Source organism: Hevea brasiliensis, chromosome 10 (genome assembly GCF_030052815.1).
Source record: "Hevea brasiliensis isolate MT/VB/25A 57/8 chromosome 10, ASM3005281v1, whole genome shotgun sequence".
Taxonomy (NCBI): domain Eukaryota; kingdom Viridiplantae; phylum Streptophyta; class Magnoliopsida; order Malpighiales; family Euphorbiaceae; genus Hevea; species Hevea brasiliensis.
The window spans coordinates 98,128,079-98,149,079 of NC_079502.1; the positions used below are offsets into that span (position 1 = coordinate 98,128,079).

Consider the following 21,001-nt stretch of genomic DNA (forward strand, 5'->3'; position numbering starts at 1 on the left):
TTAACTAAATTAATCCTTGATTTTCCCACATCTAAGGCAGATTAGAGACATGCTGATTTATTGGGAAGCAAATCGTTAGTAATTAGTTTACCATGGTGGAAGGTCTACTCCCAAGATGGTGTACATCCATCTGTAAGTACCATGCTTGCATGGACCAAAAACTATTTCATTAAGCATGATTAGCACATAGCTGCAAGGGCAATCCCTCTTATGTCATACAAGAATGATTGGGTGTATTCAGCATAAATAAACCCTCATAATCGTATATTTTAATTTCCCAAGTGAATCTCATTTCATTATGACCCAAGAATGCTATGCAATTGGCATGGTATATATATTGTCCAGCCGACAGTTTCAACCCACATGAGCCCAAACTAGTATACCTTTGGACCTACATGTGTGAGACTTAGGGGCTCATAGCTTTCCCAACCCCAAGAATGCTATGCAATTGGCATGGTATATATATTGTCCAGCCGACAGTTTCAACCCACATGAGCCCAAACTAGTATACCCTTGGACCTACATGTGTGAGACTTAGGGGCTCATAGCTTTCCCAACCCCAAAGATACAGACCCACATATCGAAGGATGAAAAGACCATTAGATTAATAGTTTAGTAGTGCTAAATAAAGAAGGTAATCAGAGGAAAGAAACGGAGAGGCAAGGAAAAAGCACAAAGAAAGGGCAACGTACGTCAGAGGCCTCAACCAAATTCCACATCAATATCATCACTTTCGTATCTCAAGACTAAAGCGTGAATACTGTTGTAGACCAGCAAAAAGATAAAAGGACTCGGGACAAGGAAATCAAAGCAAACTACCGAGTTAAAAATAAATAAATAGATAAATAAAGCTGCACATCTGTCAAAAAGAATAACAAATACTCTAGCAAATCACAGACTACCACACTAACCTCATTTTATAGACACCATACGTGAAGAGCTGTTGTTTCAGAAATGTGGAACGTTAAAGCATGTATAGCCCCCCAAAATAAACATCAATGGAAGCATGAGATATCTCACTAATTACAACAGCAATAAAAGATGATTCCCGAATGAAGAACCAAATAGAATTATCCCCTCGCTCTTACAGAATTTTTGATTGCACTGGTAGCCACCCATGTCAGACTTGCACAATTGCACAGAAGAACTGAGAAAATCTGGCCAATCCATCTGTATATGCCGCATAATGACTTAAGAGCTGCAAAATATAACCTGGCCCTCTTAGAAATAAATCAATTATTTGATGATCCAAATAGCTCACTCATCAGTAAGTTAAACTAAAGACTGTAGGCATCTATACATGAACAGCAAAAGAGCAAATACTTGAACTTTATGCTAGCAGCCACTGATAGAAAAATATAAATCTTTCAACATAATAACTTCAGGACCCTTCTCATATCATGCCACAGTATAAAAAAAATATTCAAGATTAAATCATCTTGTTCTCTGATAAAATTGCAAGGCACTATCACCCAATGTCATGTATATTCTCCAGTCACACCAACTCTCAGCCCTTTCTCTTCTCATGATAAATAAAAAACAATAATAATAAGAGTGAAAAACAAAGAATGGCATTGCAGTGCAAATCAAACTTGCACGTATTGACGCTATCAAATTCAGTAAGTTTGAGATTCAATTCCAACTTCCCCACATCAGCATATGAAAATCTAAGTCTACAAATACAATTTAGGACTGTGTAGAAAAAGTATATGAGCATCTATTGAGGAAATAATTATTAATTGGTGATGCCCTTATCTACAACCAAAGCCAGGCATCTAGTTTTCATCTCTCAGCCAGCTAATGTCACCTAAAAGATGAAAAACCTAGAAACAAGGGAAATATATGAACCTGCACACCCAAATATTTCCACTCAAAGCACATGTTACACAAATTAATATGAAAAGGTGAACTGCAGCTGGTGCAATGATTTCCCATAAGCAAATTAGCACTGAAGTTTCAAACAAATGCAAAAGCCACTTAGGGTAGAAACCAGGGATGCAACTGGTGGAATAAACAACTCAGAAATCATGGAGAGTTTACCATCATACATACAATCTTTACTTAACAACAAGATGGGGGAGTGAGTCGAAAATTGTACAAACACTAGGTGGATAAATAGAGATTTATAAACTAATCAAGAATTTACGTCAGACAGAATCTCTGTAATGACCAAATGGTCAAAGAGTTTTATAAATTATAAATCACTCTGATTCAATTATAACTGAACAAATGCAGACACCCTCTCAGTTGCTAGCATTGTCAACTTTCTTTGGGTAAACTTGAGAACAAGCAGATAATAAAAAACAAAGCATGATTAAAGAACTACGAAATTTCTCTTTAAGATGAAAATATTGAAGTTCGGATTACCTCAAATCACACATCAACCTTAGATTTTTTCCCTGTGAGAATCTGGAAGATTCTGAGGCCCCTACTAAATGCCTCATTGAATAGGATCCTTGTCTGCATTGATTGGAACCCAGGCATCCATGAAAGAAATGCCACAGGGGCCATAACTATCACTCCAAACATTATGTCGTAAAGCCGAGCCATGGAAACAACTGGGCCCCAAAGTGGAGTGGACTGCAGAAAGGGGCGAAGTACTTGGGCAATCAATAACATGCCCCATCCAGTGGGGATAAAAGCAAGCAAACTGGTGAATATATCCATAAATCTGAAAGATGTAAACTCAAGCAAGGCTACTATCACAACTATTCCAAGTGTGATGATAAGAAACTGGACCAGTCGATAGTAGATATGTTCTCTTGCTGCATATTTGTTCCTAGCATATGCTATCACCCAAGAAATTGCAAAAGCAACAATAACATAAATCCAAGACAGCAAGTAAACAGCAATGCTGGTACTGTTATCAGAAATGCCTAATTGATAGACAATGCCATATTGGAAAAAGAAGAAACGAAGGTCCAAAACCATCTCCAGTAACTTTCCCCACAGCCCAGTTGTCCTCAAATGTTCTTGCTCCTCACACCACCATCTTTCCCAACTCTGTTCAGCTTTTGCAAACACACCACCTTTGTACCAAATCCAGTTCATAAAATCATCAAAATCATAAACTGTCTTCAACCAATCAAAGCCAGACGGATTGAAAACAAATGGAGCCATGATCCATGACACAACCAGGAACCAACTAAAGATGGTCATGGCTATGTAAACGAAAGTGTCCTTAGCTATAGCACTGTGTGAAGCATAAACTGTGAGTATCAGCCCAAGCTCAATCGCCTTCACAAAATGACTACGGGCGTAGAGTCTATAATTCTCTGCAAAACCCTTGTGCTGCACAACAAAACCACGACCAGTCGCCCGATATTTTGCACCTCCATGAAGGATAGTTCGACCAAAGAAGTGAGTTTTAGTTCCCATGGAGAATGTGTAGAAAAAAGATGAGAGCTGAAGTTGCATCGTCAAGAAATCCCAGATAGCTTGGAGGAATCCATGCTCAAGAGAGTTCTCTACTATCATCGGAAGTGCAGTGAAAAGGCCAAGTTGGATTATGAATTGCTGATTCAAAATAGCACCAAGTGCTTTATTATTGCTGCTGTTACTGGCCATAGCAGAAGCCTCAACACCACTAAGAGCCAAATAGAGCCGGCCCCATAAAAATGCATATACTGTCAGAACGACCATCATTGTGTTGAAATAAAATCCCACAGTAGTATAAAAGAAGGATAGCATTCGGAAGAAATCCAATCTATGGCCCAACCTATAGACATCTCTGCTAAGAACCTGCTCGCCGTTTCCACTGGCAACCTTGGCTTCAAACATGGAAACTTGATTGAACCCGACATCCCTTCCCTTACCAACTTGTATATATTCCTGGTGTGTGACATTGCCTCCTCGCAAAGTGCAGTTAAAGCCAGCAAAAATGTCTTCGCTAATGTTAATCACCCTAGAAGCTTTACTGATGCCACCACGAGTCAAGAACCAAAACCTGTCAAAGACATCTGGATGGCCATAATGCATTCGAACTTTCAAAGGGTTTGCCAAAACACGCTGTCCCAAGGTGACAAAACTCATTTCCTGGGCTGACATAAACCATGCCAGCGATGAGACAGAACCGGTAAAAATGTGTTCCCTGACTCCCAAGATGGTAGGCTTCCGAATTCCATAGTAGCGCCTGTATTCTTCCAAAAGATTTCTCATTTTGAGCGCCTCCTCGAAATAGTTGTCCTGGTTCATATCAATAGTCTGCACTGCATCGCCACGAGTAAAGATGAGAGCATGATTTTGATTCTCTGGTTTTCCTTCCCCAAGTTTCAAGGGGCCTGGCAATTTGATCCTGTAAATTTCAACTTCCTTGTCCAACTGCTGATCATATTTCACAAGCACAGAGTAATACTCCTTCTCATCTCTCCCTGTGTTCACCTCATCTACATAGGCAACTCGAAGGGCCTCATTAGTTTTCATCAAATACAATATTTCTTCAGCATGGGGATCCTTCTTTGCTTTTTGAGTCCCGTATATCTGGCAGGCAACCACATATGAGTATTTCATCAAAGCAGTACCATATTCATGGCCTTTAAACAACAAACTGACAGAACTACTATTCCTGCTTAAACTATTGAAAGAAGGAGATCCTTCAGATTTAAAGCTATCCGAACCACCATCTCGCCTCATTGAACCAAGTTCTCGTGAACCTTCCCTGATGTCCACCTCCGCAGCAGAATCAAGAAAAGCCAGCATCTTAAGAGCACGATAATAATACATCATTCCCCTCACTGTACGAGCCAACGTCTGGCCTCTATAAGATGCCCAAAGCCTAAGATCCCTCATCCTGGTTGTCCATAGCTCATCTTCCTTCACCATTCCTTCTCTGCGCATCCTTTCAATAAAGTTCTTCCATTCATCATTGTAAATTGTTTGCAGATAGTACCATATGGAAATCCCATCTTCATTCTCAGTTCGAAGCTGTTCCCTGCTGTACAGCACTTCTTCATTGTAATAAGGGGTCAGGACACTAAAAGCCATCATTTTCTCAACTTGGGGAGCATGGGGCATGTTCATAAATAGGGAATTACTAAAAAAGGCAATTCTACGTCTGGCCTCAAGATTTTTTGGTATATTTTGCATTGAATCCCTAGAGGTAAGAATAGTGTGCAACCGTCGTACCTGCCGATAGAAGGTTTCATTACTGGCATCAGGCAATTCAACTGCATTCTGAAAAAGCAGACCTGCCATGGCAGCAGGATCATGAGGAGCCAAACCATCCTCCCTCAACTGTTCTGTGCTCCTCTTGTCTTTGAAAAAATCTCGCACAGCAATCTCATACAAAGCCTGAAGTGTATTCACCACCTGGTTCAGATCTTTCTTAGGCTTATTCAAAAGCTCAACAAGTTTTATCAACTTGGTATGAAAATGAGGAAGAGCAGTCATGTTGAAAGTCTTAGTAAACTTCTCAATCTGCAATGAGTGATCAATTTCCTGAAACAAGACTGTGATAATTGAATGCTCCTCAGTGTTGATCTTGATGGTCTCAAGCAACAAGTGCTTGACGCTATCATAAGCTTCTATAACAGCACAGCGCCTGTACTCGTTCTTGCATATCTTATACCAGAGCCACTTATCAGGAGCATCTACCAACTCTTTGGCCTGGCTAAGAGCAAGTAGCAGCTCGTTACAAAGGAGAAAACATGGCCAGCGAATAACTTTCACATTCCAAGAATTTTGTGGTAGTTCCAATAATTCGAGCTCCCTATCAGAGATAATATCCTCTTCCCTGAAGGTTGTTATAATTTCATTCCAGATCAAAGCAAACTTGTTTGCCTCGACCTGGTTAGACTCCAACTTCTTGAAGGGCCGGCCAAGACCGTACCTCAACTTCAACCGATGAATGGCATCTTTGAACTTGCTCTTCAAAGTCCCCCTCGCATTTAATAGCTGCTCTTCTGGCATGAGATTAAACTGAATTGCACTTGCAAAGAACTGAAATCTCAACGTCAATTGTTGGATGTTTCTGATTTCACCCAAATGCGCCAATAAGCCCACTAAGGCACCCACAAAAGATGAATAGATGGAGTACCAAATCTGCAAGTCCATCAGGTAAATCAATACCACAGGAAGCCACAACAATCCTACTGCAAACCTGTTGCTGCTTTTGAAAAACTCATGCCATTCATAAGTCACATCCCTAAGATCCAACAACTGCCTGGATGGCTTAATCATGGGTTTAATCTGCAGAAAGTAACTGAAAGCAAATTTGGTGGCTAAAACTACAACCCAAAACAAAGTATACTTGATATTATCAACAAGCCCCTCCCTCAATCCACGACCAACGAAACTCCTACTCTGAAACCACCACGAGAGCAAATAAAAGATCCTCCAATTCCTATTCTCAAGAAAATTCCTAATCCATGGGATTATAAAGAAAGCCAGTGCCAACAACTCAGGCAACACAAACACCAATGCCACCTCAAGAAAATTGACTATCCTCCTGTTAGCCTCACTAGACCACCTGCCATCCCTGTTCTTCTGACTCCAAATTCTGCCATAAAACACCCCAAATACAATAATCCACCCCGCGGCAACCGCACTTTTCAACAACATTCTAACCCCAAGCCACATGGTCTCCCTAGAAACCAAACTATACTGCATCCCTGCATCAAGCAAAGACTGCAAGAACCGCAACCCACTCCAAGTAAAGAACAGAGTCAAAACCCGAACCTGAACTTCCCGGTCTTCCAATGCCTGCCATGGATATTCCTTCCTTTCCCACGCAACAATAATCGCGAACTGTAGAAACAGTATTAGCATCACCCATAGCCTGTCGAAACTCCTTAGCAAGTTCCAAAACGACCTCTGTTCCACAAACCCCGTCTTCCCTACATGCTTTCGCCCACTTGAAATCACGAAGAAATTACTCCCTATATCGATTGGCCACTTCAATTTGGCGAAACACCTTTTCGTCCAAAAATACTCGTTTAAATCATCATAGTTTCTCCAAGCACTATGTGGCGCCGTTCCATTCTTGCTGCTCTCTACCTCCTTTTTGATCGTCTCGTAAATCGGCTTGACGACGCAATTGAGAAACGCGTTCTCGCCGGAAAGCGAAGGCATCACCGGCTGTCCCGTGTTCTCGTCTATGTAATCCTCGAGTATCTTGTTCAATTCCATGGCCATATTGTGGAAAATGTAACAGATACATTCCGGCATGAAGCGGAGATTCGCAGACTCCCCCCAGATTAGGAGATAGAGAGATATATACAACAACTCGCGACGGAGATCGGGATGTGACCGGTCAGAGATCCAGATGTTGGATTTCTTATTGAGATAAGAGCACCAGTTGGTGTAGTTTTTCAGCAATTTCCGGCGGAATCTCCGGAGCACGGTAGCGTCAAGAGTGTCGATGTTGTCAGGAGGAGGAGTGAGGCGCATCTGGGCGTTGGCAAGGTGAAGGACTATATGCTCCCGCTGGTTCCTAACGTTGTCCTTCTGAAACCCAAAGAAAAGAGCCAGCCAATCCAGCAGGTCCATAGAAGGGTGCCATTGGGAATACGGCGGCTTCCGGAGGTTCCCGACAGTGCGCAAAGCAGCAGCGGCTGCTCGCACCTCAGGATACCGTAGTGAGGGGTGGTCGGCTAAGAGGTTGTGGATGGGTATGATGTTGTAGTGCTCCTCTTCCGGTTCTTGTGCCCGGTTAGACCGGTTCGGTCCAGGTGGAGTGCGATGGCGGAGAGCGGACATGGCATGAGGAGCGGCAAGTGGGAGTACAGACTTTTTCAGAGAGAATGCGTAGAAGAGAGAAGAAGAAGAAGAAGAAGCAGCGGGGGATAAAGATGAAAGCGTGAAATAGAAATGAGTGAAGGGTAAAACGGGAAATGGATTAATGGAGTTGGTTGCGAAGGTTTTAACTGTCTAAGACTAAATATGAAATTGCATAATATCATATTAGATCCTTTGTCAATATGTTTTTTAACCAAATGCCCATGTTTGGTCTGTTTTATTAGAGAAGATAGCCTTCCTGAATATGCAATATTTGATTCAAGTTAATTTAAAAATATTTTAATTTATCTCAATTAAATTTATGCTCATAAAATTTTATTGAATAACTAAGCCTCATTTTTTAAAATTTAAGTATGATTATTGGTTAGTATATGAAACACATTATCATTAAATTAATTAACATATTACAATTATCTAAAATACACGTTAAAAGTGCAAAAATAAAACTTCACAAAGCTTAATTGATGATTTTATAAAATTTTAATTTAGTCAAATCAATAACATATTAACTTCATACAAAAGAGAAGCGTGTTTGTGATATTTGAAAAAGTTCAGGGATAAAAATGAAAAAATTTCCCGGGAAACGTAAAATAATAATAGAATAAAAAGACATAGTTGGCTCTTTGAATTGACCAGTTCGTTTGTGAAATTTAAAAAATTATGGGCTCTGAAAAGGGAACGTTCTGTCTGCTCTATAATCCAAACGGAGCCGTTCCGCTCCGTTTCGTTTTGAGAATTCAGATGTACGCTCCCTCTCTCTCTCTCTCCCTGTCCGCTTTAGTCAAACGCGGTATTTTAAAAAATAAACTTTTAAATTTGAATTCTGGGCCCATGTGTTGTGGGACCCTTCTGCCATCAGTCCACCACTTTCTTGCTTTGATCCATGCGCAATAATATCAACTTCCTTCCTTGCAAAAATAAAAAATAATTCTTGTCCAGTCCCCCGGCCGTACCGGTGACGGTTCAAGCAATTGTAAAAACATATCCGATTGAATTCTATTAAAAATAAATTTAAATAGTAATAAATAATAAAATTTTTAGGATCATTTGGAATTTAAAATAAAAATAATTACAAGAAATTAATTTTACATCTAATATGAACTTTATTTTTTATAAGAAAATTCCTAATAGTATAGTATTTTAGTTAAATATTTAAATTAAATATTGAAAATAGAAATTGGAACTTTCTTTTATAGCAAAGAAACCTTAATTATTACGAAATAATAAATGAAAACTTGGTGAGCAGGAAAGTGGCTGTAAATTGTGTGAAGTTTCCTACGGACTTTTCTGAGTTGACAAGCAACAAAATTTGGATCGAGTTGTTCAATGCGTAACAAATTCACATTAGCCGTCAACTTAAACCGATCAATTTAACGATTCACGCGATTTCTTAAAGTATGCTTATATTGCTAATTTTTTAGAAAAAAAAAAAATATATATATATATATATATATATATATATATATATATATATACATGAAAAAAAAAAATCAATCAGGCTAAGGAATCATGGGTATTTTTATAACTCATCACCATTGAAGAAAATTTTCAAATTTTAATTTTATTTTAAAAAAATGAATCTACAATAATAAATTTTTAAATTAAAATTTTTTTAAATTACTATATGATATTTATAAATATAGATTTAATATTTTTTAATAAAAGATAAATTTTTCTATAAATTGATTTAGTGATCCAAGTGATCAATATCTTTTCAATATGAGAAAAAAAATAAAAAAAATAAATTTATTTTTTAAATTTACAAATTTATTGGGGACATTTGAGAAATAAATTTAAAATTTTTAATAATAAATTAAAATAAAATAAAAATAAAACACACGACAAAACTTAACTATTAGATACAACCTATATAATATTTATAAAAATAAATTTAATATTTTTTGATAAAAAATAATTTTTTTTATAAATTAAAATAATAATTGAAATAGTCCGCATCTTTTGAAAGTGAGAAAAAAGAAAAAAAAAAGAGATAAAAAGAAAATTTTATTTTTTTAATTTATAAATTTATTGGAGAAATTTTGTGAAATGAAATTAAAATTAAATTTTTTTTAATAATAAATTAAAATTAAAAAAAAAAAAACACATACACACAACAAAACTTAAGCTTTAGATACAAAAGTCACCCGGGAATCATCAATCATGATATTGGGTTTAGTTACTCTATAAAGAAAAAGGTTGAAACTGGGGCACAAGGCTTCCACATGGTGGCACTACAAAAGGTGGGTGAATTTGGTGGCTAGTGGCCACCCACATGCATATCTTTGCAAAAGTAGTCTTGGCTTCCTTGATTTGATCCATTATCCACTATAATAAAGATATTAAATAATTTTTAAGGTCGCCTTCTGAGGATGAAACTCCCCGTCCACAGACCATGCCATGTTGTCTATCTTCTCTCAGCCACAACATGAAAAGGCCAGAAATAATCACCCAAAAACAACAAAGTTAGAATTTAAAATGACTATTATCCTACAATAAACACTTCAATTTTAACATAAATTAAAATTTGATATTGTTCTAAGATAGGCATCAAATGGACACAAACAAGAAAAGGCCATGCAGAGGGACCGTGAAAGCGAAACTTTATTCAAAGGAACCATAAGTGCCATGCTTGGCAAGCCTAAATTTCACACAAATCTATGATCCTTAAAAGGCCTAATAATCCAACTGGATTTTTCCCCTCCTAAAAAAATCACAGGGAGAAATCCATAACACTAGCAACAGAGGAGGAATTAGCAAAATATGACCCTTCAAGATACATGATATACATACTACTCCAAGAGATCCTGCATCATAACAGCATTTATTCAAATTCAAGTCTAACTTACACATCATTGTTACTACAATGGAAGGTTTAAAACCCAAATCACCCTGACCATCCCCTCTGAGGACCTCCAGAAGAATGCACATTCAACCGATCAAGCACGGCATTAAAATCCACAGGCTGACCGCTCTCCTCCATCCTCTGTATCACACTCACAACAATATCACCTCTGAAACCCATGTTTACCATCTTCTCAATCAACTCACTATAGGGATGGTTGCGAATATAGTGTGAATGGCTTGGATTGCGAGCTAACATATTTGTGCCAGTAGCTGGCAGAGGATTTTGGAGACCAATATTTGCCGGTGAATATCCAGCCTGTGGAAAGTGAGGTTGTTGATGTGTTCTTCCCCCTTCACTATCATAAATCATGTATGTACTCCCTGTGGGAAGTGCGGAATGGGGACCAGCAGTTGCATATCCATCACCAGGTTGTGCTCCATAAGTGCCCTTAATTTGCTGTGGTGGGGGTTGCTGAGGAACAGTTCTACCGGCTCCAAATCCATAAGGTATGGCATCAGCACGACTAGGTAAGGGTTGAGGTACCGCTGCATACGACACTTGCATAGGCATGCTGTTTGGCAGTGTCTCTGGTGGGGATGAATTCGTCGGTTGGCCTGGGGGTGGATAAGTAGGATAAACTGATGGTGATGAGGGCCTTATCTGCGGCTGTATGGCAGACTGTTGCGATGCTTGTACCTGCTGTGGTAACTGTTGCTGTGGTAACTGTTGGGGCCACTGCTGCTGATACTGAGGAAATTGTTGGCCCTGTGGTGTCTGATTTATTTGATTCTGTGTTGGCTGTGGAGCCATCCTAGAGATGTCTTGCATTTGGGGTGTTCGATATTGAGGATCAGAAGACAGATATTGGCTCTGAGGGTGCTGGGTTTGGGCTGGAGGCAAATAATAAGATTGCTGTTGGGTCACGTTCTGAGGTGGTGCTTGGGTCAGTGGGGGCACAGGTGCAGGCTGTTGCTGTGGCACTACTTGGCGGGGCAAAGCAAGAGCCAACTGTTGGTTATGTATTTCAGGTGTGTTGTCGGCTTTCTTGGATTCAGAGGCTGGTGGTGAAGTTTTTTCCTCAGATTGGGAATGGCTTGATGAAGAGGACTCCTTCTGCACAAGTTGAAGCTTCGCTAATTCTTTTTGAGTCTCAGCAAGCTCTTGTTTGTCTCTCAGGATCTGGACAGACCTGTGCACCTGCAGCAAGCATCATAAACAACTTATACTCTTGCATATGCTGAGACTCAAACTACTTCAAAATCAGCATAAGAAGAAATAAGACACAGATTTCCTAGTTCAATTGTCAACAGAAAAAGAGACTTCTTTTTGCCACAGTGTAGACCCTTGTTTTGTGATGAGTATGTGCATTGAGACTGTGGGAAACCCGATGATTAAAAATTGTATGACTGTAAGATATAATTAAAGACATGGAACTGAATTATTAATTCCGTGGCATGATCTTGAAAAAAAAATAATAATATGATTTTTTGAAAAATTAATTTAATTTAAATAAAATTTTGTTTTGTTTAAATTTAATATGGGTAATTCTTAAATGGACCTAATTAAGTTTAATTGCGCCTCATAGGTCTAAGAAAGCCAATTTAGGAATTTTAAATAGAACCCGTTTAATTTATTTTCTGAAAATTAGAATAAAAAAATATCTTTTTTTCTCTCCCTTCCCCATACAAACTCTCTCTCTCACTTAGACCCACTCTCTTCCTCACTCCCTATTGGTGCTGCCCCCTTTTCCCTCTCTTCCTATTAGTTGAAATACCTCACCCATATCCCAATCTCGCCACAAATTACTCAATTCCAGTTGTTTAAGTTATCTAAACCTTATCACACTAGTTCTTCAAACTCTTTGGCCTCACTCTCTTCCTCACTCCCTATTGGTGCTACCCCTTTCCCTCTCTTCCTATTGATTAGAACACCTCACCCACATCCCAGTCTCACCCAAATTCTGCAACCCTAGTTGTTTAAGTTATCTAAATTTTATCACCATAGGACTCCAAACCCTATCACAACTCTCTCCCAAAACTCCATAAATTCCATACTAGGGAAGGGAAAAAAAAAAACAAAAAGGAAGGAGGAGAAGACAAAAAAAAAAAATTGAGGGGATACATATAAGTATAATGTTTAATTCTATATTCCTTATTTTTAATTTATTTTGTATGTTCATATTGATCATGTTTAATTTGAGAGGATACACAACTTTACACATGTTCAGTTTTCTGTCTCTCATATTTTTACTATTTTTCATTATTTTCTGAATCGGTAAAAAATTAGTAAATTATATTCATATTCTACACGAAATTCTATTAATTTTAGACTCAAGAATCACTAAAAAAAGCTATAATATTTTGTAAGTTATGGCTGTTTGAAGTTAGAGTTCCTATAAAATTCGATTTGTAGGATATCCGACTTATGGAGTCCATATCTCCCTTGTTTTTTAATATTTTTGTGTAAATCTAGTGTCTAAAATTAAGTTTGAAATCTTGTGAATCTTTTCCAATTAGTTTCGCATTAATATCTATTATGGTTGGTGAGTTATGAATTTTACAAAAAAGTAGTGCGATTCTGTTACTGAAAAAAGTTACGACTTGTGTAAACCATTCGACTAGGATTTTGTTTGATTTATAAATTTTATGATGTTGTATGATATTTTGGCTATCTTTTGTAATATTTTCATCATTTTTAGGCGTGTCTAACTATTTTTCAAAAATCAAATTTTTTGCTACTGTTAATCTACCAGAATATGAGAATTATATATTTATTTATGTTCTTGTGTGTTCTTGAGTTCTAATTAATATTTGATTTATTTTTATGAATTCTCTTAATTCAAGAAGTATTATGAAGTGTTTGGATCATATTAGAAGACCTAGACCCTTAAGTAGTTGTAACTAATTAAGAATTTTAACCCCTTAGGAGACTAGAGTTAGAATCCAATATGAATTGTTATTAGTATTTTCTTATTTTTTTTTAGTTTCTTTACTTTTTAATTTCTTTATTTTATTACAAACAAAATTAGTAAGTAATCCTAAGATAAGTATCAAAAAGGGCATTTGCGTAGAGCTTATATGGAGCTAAACGGGAGTAAGCCAGAGATATCATTACCATACTAGAAGAGAAGACCATTTTTTAAGGATAACTTGCCCCAATGGCAACTGCAATTACTAACAAGTAAGTAATCATAAATTCCTAAAATAATCATTAGCATGAAATTGTAGTAATAATAGGATTTTTATTTAGTAAATTAAAATTAACTTTGTTTTTAATTTAACTAACTTTTGCATGTAATTAATTCAAATAAATACTTTATAAATTAAAATTAATCTTGTTTGTAAATTAAACTAACCTTGGCATGTAAAATAAATTTAATTTAATACTTGGTAATTGTAAAATAAATTTGTATGTTAGAAATCTTTATTAAGTTGTAATTGTCTGGGCCTTATGTGATATTAGAATAAATTACACATGTACATAATTAATTTAGTTTAATTATCCTTAGGGTAACTTGATGAAAAATTAATTAATTAGGTGAAATAGAAACTTAGAGTTATTTGAAATTGAATTTATTTGTAAATTAAATTCTCAATAATAAATTAATTTGTCATCTGATAAATATCATTTAAATAATTAGCAATCGCATAGATAGGAATTACTTGTGCATGAAAATTGTTTGTAAACAACAATCCTTTTGTGAATTACTTGTGCATGAAAATTGTTTGTAAACAACAATCCTTTTGTGAATTACTTGCGTGTGTAAGATTAGAATTGCATTTTTAGGATAAAGTTTAATAAAGGAATAATAAACAAGACTTCTAGAAATATTAGTAAAGGATTAACACTCGAACTAACGAGGTTAGACCAGATGTGAGGGGTGTCTAACACATTCCCCTTACGTACCCACTATCCCCAACCTAGACATTGGGCTATGGTAATGACAGTTGTGGAAACTCTACAAGAAATAAGTTTTCATCCATAACCCTCGGAAGAAACATTGAATATATCTCGGTTTTTATCCAGGTGGCGACTCTTGTCTATCTATGTCTTCGTGGCATAAATCCTTAGTACCGTGATAGTGTTATAGGAAAACGGTACTTGCCAGTGATTTGATTCTAATAGGATTGTATGAAGTGCATATCTAGGAAATACTGTCTAAGGATGTGGTACTTAAGTGAGACCATTATGACTCCACCATCTTTCCTAGGCATTACCTAATGCATTTTATATAATTTTAATGGATGATATTTCGCCTCACACCCAACGCTCCTACACATAGCAACTTCCAATTCTTCTCAGTCCAATTTCAAGTACATTGCAATATTATATGTGCAAATATTATGACTCTCCTTCACTTAGATCATCCAAATATACATTTTCACATGCAGCTTCATAATAATAATAATAATAATAATAATAATAATAATAATAATAATAATAATAATGACAACAATAATAATAAAGGAACATAAATAATCATGAAATAGTATTTTCATTTGAAAGTTGCAGTCATCTTAGGATGTGCAAATAATCCAAATTAAAAGATAGGAAAAAATTCTAATTAACCCTATAGTTTTGGTGTGATTTCAATACTGATCTCATCATTCATACCATTTCAAATGTCAACCAAACATAATTTTATTTTTTCCTATTCGATGTATTATTGATTCTCAGTGTGTGAACCTAACACAAAGCTTGTGTCAACACATGCAAGTTATATTTCAAAACAAAAAACAACTTTCTAATCAACGCACCGCATCACCCCTTGATTTATTTCCCTCACTTTCCCCTTATCGCCTTTTCGTTAACCCCATGATATATTTTAACCAATGTAAGTCCAATTATTTCTTCAAACTTTTGTATGTAGTCCCTATAATACCATTTGGTACAATCAAGTTCTTGAACAATAAAATGTTAAGCAAGTAATATCTTTCAATCACACCAAGAGGTAATGTTGAGTGAAAACTTAGATGACATCTGACATTTCCTTTTTATGCAGATGTAGCACAGCAACCACACAAATTAAGGTAATCAAACCTAGCTCAACCCATTTAATGCATTGACCAATGGGACAAATAATATTAAGACTCACAAAACCAATTTAATATAATAAATTAAAAAAAATTATAAATATATTGAGTTTGATTACTCTTAATTTGTTGAGGCAGTGTCACAATAGTGGCATCATACCTCAGTATAATATGATCCTTCAGAAGGCCAGTTCTTCAAACCACAAAGGCTATATGGCCTGTAGTATCAGAACACATATTGAACCTAGAAACACCTTCATGCACATGCCAGAGAATGTGCCCACACGTGTGTGTGTGTGTTGTGGGCCCACGCACATGGCGCCAGGGGGGGTTGGTAATTTTTTGCGCAACAACTGGGGAATATAAATAGATCACTATAGGGCAACAAAAACCATATATAAAGGCATAAATCAAATATCCCCAAGATGACTGTTAACTGGTACCCTCTCTCTCTCTCTCCATGCACACCAAACAAGCTCCAAATTAAGAGAGAGAGAGAGAGAGAGAGAGAGAGAGAGAGAGAGAGAGAGAGAGAGAAGAGGGGGGAGATGAAGTTTAACGTCAGTAGAACAATTAGATACTTCAAATATAGATCAGAATAGCATGAACAAACAGGTTTACAATAACTTCATTATGATTCTGAATTCCTTAACCCTTTTATATGCTTGTCATGACTTTTACCTCTGTTTCTTTTCGAATCATAAATTCTCCAAGAGACACCTGACCTAATGGCTATTGGAACCAAAAAAACATGCTCTAAACTAATCATGTAATTTTCAAATAACAGCTTTTCTTTCTTTACTTAATTTTTCTTAGCGATTGTTTAGCTTTAAAATATAGGAAAATTCTTGGCTAAACTTGGTGTATTAAACCAAGCTAATAGATAAGTGCCAAGTACAACTGAGAGTGTGACAATTGGATCATTGGCAATCATTCATTGGAAAAGTGTAAAGCACTCAAGTACTTGGCACTCATCCATGTGTTTGGTGCAATCCTCTAGTGTAGGCAAGTCAAATCCTAAAATATAATTTGTTGTGGTTCACGTGCATACCATCACTCTTCTCCAACAGATATGATAGCGAACTGATGTCAAAAAAGTTTTTAGGGTACACAAAGAAGCCATCATAATTTGACCCTATGATCACTAACCAAAAGCCGCCAACCCTCCCAACTACCAGAGCTAGGCCAAGGGCCTTCACATGCATATGGATGTGGTAGACATCAAAAGGAAAAAAAAAAAAAAAAAAAGAGAGAGAAAAAACCTGAAAGAATGAGGTTGGAATTCAACTCAGTATTTAATTTAGCCTCTTGCCAAGTCATGAAAAGAATGCACTTAGCTCTGGATCTAACAGTTAAACTATGAAATGACAACAAACTAGGGGAAATCATTTGAACAACAGATACAAATCAAGTACCCCCATGTGACTTTTATACTTCATACAAAGAAAAGGTTAAAAAGGATACAATGTAAAACATGTGCTATGACTACCAACAGACAAGAAGTGAAAGATCATGATTATTTAAAAGCAGGTCATCAAATGATTGTGCATTCCTCAGTCATGAAAAGCATAGAAAAGTATTAGATATTGCTACAGGAGAAACTTCAATTCTCACCCAACATGAAGTTGAGTGATCTTATTCTTTGGATCCCATCAAATGCCAAGGAATATTTAATCTGTGAAACGTAATAGTGCTGCATTTTACATCTGATACCAAACAAATAAAACACAAACTGTCCAGCTATTGATGTATCATATATATAATTTCATAATTGTAACTCACCTCTTGAAGATGTTTCTCAAGAGATTTAAGCTTTGTATCTGCCTCTCCATGGTCACGAACTAAATCAGATCGCATTTCTCCAATTGATTTGTCAAGGTTGTAGCAATACAATTCCAATTGAGACATCCGAGAGCTGATCCCTTCGAGAAAGCGCATTAGGTTATCCGTATGTTTTTTCATGCCTTTCTCAAAAATAGAGATAATATCTTTGTTGAGAGAATCTTCTGGCTGGCCATAGGAAGTGGCAGGGAACACAGATGACCTTGCCATTCTACTTTTGTGAAAATCCTGCTTAAAGTGAAGCAGCAGTACTGAGTTAGTGAAAATGTTAGAAATTCCACTTGCGTAAGAGGATTAATTGAAACTATAAACACTAGGCATTCAAAATAGAAAGAAATGGATTTTTTATAATACAAGATGCTGATCCCAATTCAGAATTCAATTCCTGAATCCTGATAGACGGTCATATTTTCCAGGAATACAAGAGTCACAGGAGCAATTTAAAAAAAAAAAAAAAAAATCTTGTGTAGTGCGTTTGATCAAACAAACTTTACAGGAATAATTTAAAAGGCTTCACCAGTTATCATCATAAAATTTAAATTTGCAGGAAAAGAACATTTTACTTCAACATCCAACAAGATTATCCACTGGTACTCTCTAGACTTCTATTATCTACAGTGCCACTTAGGTGTTCTCAACAGAGACTTGGAACTAACAAATACCCATTAGAAGTCAATAAAAGGATAAGGAAGAGGGGGCAGGGGGAAGGACAACACGCTTAAAGAGTATGAGTAAGACCTTTACTGCCTATCATTCTCCCTCGCTCAAGAAAATATTAGGGTATAAGACAACTGTACAGAAATATCTGTTTCAAACAGCATTTTCCTTGAGGGAAAAAAAAAAAATATTAGGCCCTCAATTTAGGGCCATGTGTTCTGAAATATACCTTTCCATTTTAGTAGATACTGACAACACAGAAAATATAAGCAAGCATAGTTTCACTGCAAGCATAGAAAGCAGTGCTTGCTAATTTTCCACCGGCCCACTAATGAAAGAAAACTAAAATGTCTCTCCTGCTTTTCCGATAAATCCAAGAGCTGTACAATATTTCATTTTCCACAAAAAGCCAAAAATTAGTGTCCTCACACATATCACTATATTCCAACTCAACCTCACAACAGCAGCATGCCATGGTAACACATTTAACATAATAAAACGTTGAAAAACATTTCCAGGGAAGCAATTTCGATATTAAATACAGTGGGTTCTGTGCTCAGAGATGAAAGGACCCTGAAGTAAACGCATATGATACTGCATTCTAGCTCAAGTGAAGTTAAACTACCAACATTTTTACAATTTCTTCGTTTTGCCCTTTTTTTTCTTTTCAATTTTAGAACTTCTAATAAATTTTCGGTCAAGCGTAAACCATCTCTAAAGAAATAGCTCAAAAAAATATCTACCCAGAAGAATAATCCAATTCCAATGAATTAAACTATACCCAGCTCCAACTAATCTCATCATTCGATTCCAAACGAAATGAAATGGCAGTATTCAATTTCTATAAAGCAAAAAATTATGCAACTTCATTAATCTAAAGCAAACACAAACCAACTAATTTTCTCAGATCAATAGCCAACAACGACTAAGTTCCCAATTCCCAAAACAGAAAAGAACAAAAAAAAATATATATTTACAGTCAAGCCACCCAAAAGCTTAAAATTTGAACAAAAAATTATACCTTGCTGGAATTAGTACCGATCACAGGATCCGAATGAGTTCCATTGGAAGAGTCCTGATTGCCGTAATCTTCATAAGAGCAAAGAATGTCATCGGACCCAAAATCGAATCCCTTCAAGCCCGAGTTGGCACGACCCGACGATCCAGATGCCATTTTGGGAATAGAAACTCAGATTCGATCAAAGTCCGAGCCTTTTCTCTTCCTTGAACAGAGAAAAACAAGGGTTTTTACCGATAAAGCAGGGAAAGAGGCGAGAGATAGCGAGATGATACAAAGAAAGTTCTCTTGTGGCTTGGCTTCGAAGGAAGTTGCAGGCTTTTTCTTATAATTATGCAATGGGCATATTCAAAGGAACGTTTTTTATGTGGCAGATAAGGATGAGGATCACCGATACCGACCTTTTTTTTTATTATTTTCTCTGAATTTTTTTAATTTGTAGATTTAGCCCTTGGATTTATATGTATTTCTGTTGGCGGACAACCTAAAATAATTCATTTTATATAAACTCCATTTTATAATAATAAGTTTAATATTAAAATAATAAATATACAAAATTTAATATAAATATTTAATTTATAATTTGTCAAATCTATTTTTATATAAAATAAAATAAAACTTATAGCAATAACAAATGAATTGAGGCACATAATAGAAAAATGTGTGGGGACAACAAATATAAGACATGTTATGGAATTGTATTCATTTTATTGATTGAAATATTAATAATGATTAAGGTGGTTGTGCTTAATAATGATTCTTTTTTAATCATTTGGACATGTAATATTATTTTTGATAGATAAGATATCTTCTATATTCATTTTATGATTCATAAAAAATTAATATTTTTAAATTTTTTTTAACTGTTTCTCTCAAATATTTAATATTATAAATAGTCATTGAGGTGTAAATGAGTTAAATTACACATCAACTAATTGAGTTTAATATAAAAAAAAAAAATTAAAATTAAATTGAATAAACTTAAATTTTATAGGAAAAAACTTAATTAGTTATAGTAGATTATTAATAAATTAGGGATTTTTTGTTCTATCAAAAGGAAATGATTTTTGTAAACTAGTCTTTGTAATCACTAGCTTGAATGCTTAACAATACATATAAAAAATTATTGTATATTTAAAATAAAATGTTCTTCAAACTCTTATATTTCATAAAGAAGGAGGTGAAAGTCATCATACCTATACCTTTGGGTTGGCTTGATAATTATAGGGGCAGAAAGTATTTTTCCCCTTTTTGACATGTGATAAATTTGATCATATAGTATGAAACCAAAATAAATACTCTAACAAAAAAAAAAAAAAAACCAAAATAAATACCCATTTCAAAGTTAATGATTACAAAAATAAAGAAGATTTGAGTTATATTTGGTATTATAATTTCAGCCTATTGTTAAAAAAAATATGTTATTTTAAAATAAAATATATTATTGAGTCCACATAATTAGTATTTAAATTTTTATATTTTTTAAAATATATAAAATTATTCTTAAATTTTGATTATCTAGTACACTTTTATTTTTCATCTAAATTTTTTTATTTTTTATAATTAATAATAAATACTTTCATTCATAAATATTTGATCATTATAAACATATTTGTCTCGTGCGTATTTTTATCATTATTAATATTTTTATTTTTCATTGACCACTTGTTAGTCCATTGATTTTAAATTAAATTGATAAAAATGTGTGAAATAATTAAATAATAATTTATCCACACTTTAAATGTATTAATTAAAATTCATTAAATTTTAATTTAGGTTAAATTTAACATGTTTTAAGCAATAAACAACTTTTTAAAATGTTATTTATTAATATATAAAATAATATTTTTTTAAATAAAAATATCAATTGTA

The 21,001-nt window shown here is 35.3% G+C and overlaps 2 protein-coding genes and 1 non-coding gene across 3 annotated transcripts; all 3 read right to left on the minus strand.

Annotated features, from left to right (window-relative positions):
* Positions 1–816: 816 nt before the first annotated feature.
* Positions 817–7,773, minus strand: LOC110668226 (callose synthase 12). Its single transcript, XM_021829379.2, has 2 exons — positions 2,368–7,773; positions 817–1,198 (listed from the first exon to the last, which is right to left on the minus strand). Exon 1 carries the CDS (start codon positions 7,693–7,695, stop codon positions 2,374–2,376), a length of 5,322 nt encoding a protein of 1,773 aa, XP_021685071.2. The 5' UTR covers positions 7,696–7,773; the 3' UTR covers positions 817–1,198; positions 2,368–2,373.
* On the minus strand, positions 4,656–4,736 carry LOC131170136 (small nucleolar RNA J33). The gene has a single exon (XR_009141077.1). It is a non-coding gene; the product is annotated as a small nucleolar RNA J33 (small nucleolar RNA).
* Positions 7,774–10,317: 2,544 nt separating the features above from the next.
* Positions 10,318–19,480, minus strand: LOC110668227 (uncharacterized). The gene is made up of 3 exons (XM_021829380.2): positions 19,133–19,480; positions 17,395–17,682; positions 10,318–11,776 (listed from the first exon to the last, which is right to left on the minus strand). The coding sequence occupies exons 1-3, from the start codon at positions 19,283–19,285 to the stop codon at positions 10,619–10,621; spliced, it is 1,599 nt and encodes a 532-aa protein (XP_021685072.2). The 5' UTR covers positions 19,286–19,480; the 3' UTR covers positions 10,318–10,618.
* Positions 19,481–21,001: the final 1,521 nt, after the last annotated feature.

Coding starts and splice junctions, on each gene's coding strand:
- LOC110668227 (XM_021829380.2), bottom strand. CDS start 19,285: ATGGCATCTGGATCGTCGGGTCGTGCCAACTCGGGCTTGAAGGGATTC. Junction 17,683..19,132: donor TCGGTACTAATTCCAGCAAG/GTATAATTTTTT, acceptor CACTTTAAGCAG/GATTTTCACAAAAGTAGAAT. Junction 11,777..17,394: donor TTGAGAAACATCTTCAAGAG/GTGAGTTACAAT, acceptor TGCTTGCTGCAG/GTGCACAGGTCTGTCCAGAT.
- LOC110668226 (XM_021829379.2), bottom strand. CDS start 7,695: ATGTCCGCTCTCCGCCATCGCACTCCACCTGGACCGAACCGGTCTAAC.